The sequence below is a fragment of the Corylus avellana genome, chromosome ca7, assembly GCF_901000735.1.
Source record: "Corylus avellana chromosome ca7, CavTom2PMs-1.0".
Taxonomy (NCBI): domain Eukaryota; kingdom Viridiplantae; phylum Streptophyta; class Magnoliopsida; order Fagales; family Betulaceae; genus Corylus; species Corylus avellana.
Window position 1 is genome coordinate 3,544,172 of NC_081547.1, and position 3,364 is coordinate 3,547,535.

A 3,364-nucleotide genomic window follows, 5' to 3' on the forward strand; every position below is an offset into this window, starting at 1 on the left:
CTTGAGAATTCCATGAATTCCCACATACCCATCAATAAAATCCGCAAAGTTACGCCCTTAGAATCGTGCCCAAGAATCTTCATTCAAGACCCACCTTGGATTGCCTCACTGTTCTTGAAGGGTCTGTACAAAAAAAGCAACCAAGAAGTTGTTAAGGTATGCCTTGAATCTAGTAGGTGGAATCTTCTGGAACTTTCTCTTGTGTTCTACAAAGATCCACAATGGTTTCCTTCTCTAAGAAGAAAGAGTCTTCTTGATGTTGGTGGAACATTCCGAAACCTTCTAAGAAGAAAGAGTGTTCTTGATGTGTGTGGAACATTCCGGATGTCTTCTAGGCAACACAATGGTTTTCCTATATAAAGGAATGATGCCTTTGTGTTTGTGTACACCAAAAATAAGTGCAGAGCAAACAATCCGAAAATCCAAATATGGTGAGACCACTTTGTGGCATTTACAAAGTGTAGAGAGTTTCTTTACTGGGTATTTGAGAGGGACAGTTGAGTGAGGTGTACAAGGGGTTAAGGGCTTGGGTTTGGGATATTAAATTTGAGCGGTTTAGGCTTGTACCATTATACTCAATATTTCTCAATAGTAAAGAAGGAGACTGGATCACACCTCGTGGACGTAGGCATATTGCCGAACCACGTAAACTCTTTGTGTATGTGTGTGATTGGTGTGTGTTCTCGTGTGTTTTCTTTCCAAACTTGTCTTTCGCATAAAGGGCTGGTGGGAAATTGGTTGCTAATTTATTATCAATTTTCCCAACAATAAGGGACCCAAGGCGGGCGGCGAGGGTGTGGCTGGGAACATTCGAGACGGCGGAGCTGGCAGCGAGGGCCTATGACAAGGCCGCCATCGAGTTCCGTGGAGCGAGGGCCAAGCTCAACTTCCCGGCGTCGGACTACGCAGATAAAAAGCAGAGCGGGGAGCATGAGAAAGCTGACGAGGAGATGCCAAATGTAGCGGCGGATGAGTCTAAGAGAACTAATAACAAGAGCGAGACTGAGAGTGTGAAAGAGGAGTTGTGGGATATGTTTACGGAGGACGACCTTAGAGGGATGGTCATGGATTTGCTTTGAGAATGCAACAAAAAAAAAAAAAAAAAAAAAAAGACTTGGTTTATATTAGCGCCGTGAGAATAAGATTTACGGTCTCCAAGGAGTCCAAAAGGGTGGTTGGACCACATCTTATAAATCGAAAGACACTAATTCAAATTTTGTTTTTTAATCCCTTGTAAAAAAAAAAAGGTACGGTGGTGTTAGAATTAGAATCCCATTTAATTTGGCTCCATTAGTTAGTTTAAATTAATAAATTTATATATTTTTATATATAATTTCAATATGGGAATTGGATTTTTTTTTTTTTTTTTTTTTTCAGTTATTCATTATGGACAGAATTGGGAATTGAGGATTGCAGAGATCAGAGGACAGAATTAGGAATTTTAGGAATGCAGAGACCAAAGGAATTAGAGAGATATTAAATCACAATTTATTCTAAAAATTAAAATTTATTAAAATATTTAGTGGTTAAATCACTATTTATCGTAAAAGTTTAAATTGATTAAAAAAATAATTAATTTAATTTATATTTTAAGAAGAGGTAATGAAAAGTGATTGGGTTAACATTCTAAAATACAAAGATAAACTAGCTAGAAGTTTATAATGTTTGGAGGTAATCTACAAGCGAAATATCTGAAGTATATACTGTACGTGCTCCCTATCATTAGAATCAAATTTTAGTTATACAGAATTGATTTGTATTTAAGTAACTTATTGTTAGGAAAGAAAATTCAAATTGAATATTAATTTAGGAAGGAATTATGAATTTTACATTCGGATAGGAGAACTGAGATAAATTCTTTTCCAAGATATATTTCAATGAACAAAGAAGGAAGAAGCGAGAAACAGCGAATATGGTGAATAGGGGTCAAGAGGATTTTGCTCAGATATTCCAATAATACATCAGCAATAGGCCCCAGTGCCACTTCTGATTGTGACTCATGATTGGGAATTCCAATCGCGTGTACTGCTGATTTAAGAGATTGTTTTAAGAGAGCTGTTAGAAATACCAATATTTTTTTTCAAATTTTCTTTTCTAAATAATTTGGACCCACATTCATTTAAAAGAAAATATATATATATATATATATATATAATGGATTAGATCATTTGGGAAAAAGAATTTGAAAAAAAAAAAGTGTTAGGATGTTTAATATTATCCCAAATCTTATAATATGTAATCTAAAGAAAATCAAAATTGAATAAAAATTAAAAGGGAATTAAAAAAAAAAACACAAAAATGTTTTCGGTGGGAATAAGGCCCACTAGACATACTTTTGCCGGCCGGCGTAGAAGATGTCAATATTAGGGAGCAGCCGAACAGGGAATGGTGGGGGGCTTAAATTTAACGTCGTATACAGCAGCCAAAGGAATGTGCAGGTAGTGGACGGCGGAAAGATCATTGATTGACATGCAAAAACCGTGAGGAATTCTCTTGCGAGTGGTCGGAAAATGAAAACAGAACATAAAAAGCTGTACATGTACTCACAAAAATCTGTATTATGTACCCCCTATTGCTATAGCCAGGGGACCAGGGTTGACCCTTTCCATTTTTGTCATGTTGGAAATTCAGCCAGCTCGGCAGCCGCATCATTGTTTCAAAAGTTTCCTTTACAAGTTGGTAGGCCCACGTTGGACGGTTCATGTCCTTGTCATCTTATCAGCTGTAGACAGTTGTTATGGATAAGTTCGTTGAGTTGCGGCGATCAGCTTACCGGGTCTTGGTCTCTCATGCCTCTGTTCTGGTCAATTCCTACATCCAATTTGACTTTGCCATGACTGTTTCCGCATAATTATCTATGGGAAACCGGGAGAGGGAAGGATTTTCCCAAACCAAAATAATGTTAACCGCATATATTTTTAATGTGACAATAAACATTATTATTAAATTTAAAATGTACAACTATTTCAATAATAATTTTTAGGGGGTAATTATATTTTTTCCCATCAACTATCACGCATTGTTAATTTTCCTTATATGTCCCCAAGACGTAGCTCAATCGACTGTGAACCACGCCGATCACTAATTCGAATTCTCCATCCCCCATTTCTTTGTGTTGGCCATGTTAAAAAAAAAAATCCCCATGAACTGCCAACCTTACTGTTCAACCCTATCAAACTACCATTTTCTTCCCAAAACTTCCCTTATGTCAATCAAACTCGTTAAATTGGATTGAATATTCTCTTTTAAACATTAAATGTCATTAAAAGACATAAATACCCCAAATAAAAAGTGTAAATTTATAAAATTTATAAATTCATTTTAAAAAAAAACAGGGATGGCCAACAAGCCACCCCCAGAAGTA

General features: G+C 36.3%; 1 protein-coding gene across 1 annotated transcript in view; it reads left to right on the plus strand.

Moving 5' to 3' along the window:
- Nucleotides 1-1,079, plus strand: part of LOC132186546 (ethylene-responsive transcription factor ERF109-like) — a 7,843-nt gene extending 6,764 nt beyond the window's left edge. The window contains exon 2 of the mRNA XM_059600523.1: nt 773-1,079. Coding sequence (XP_059456506.1) covers nt 773-1,079 — 307 coding nt within the window. The remainder of the gene's footprint in view (nt 1-772) is intronic.
- Nucleotides 1,080-3,364: the final 2,285 nt, after the last annotated feature.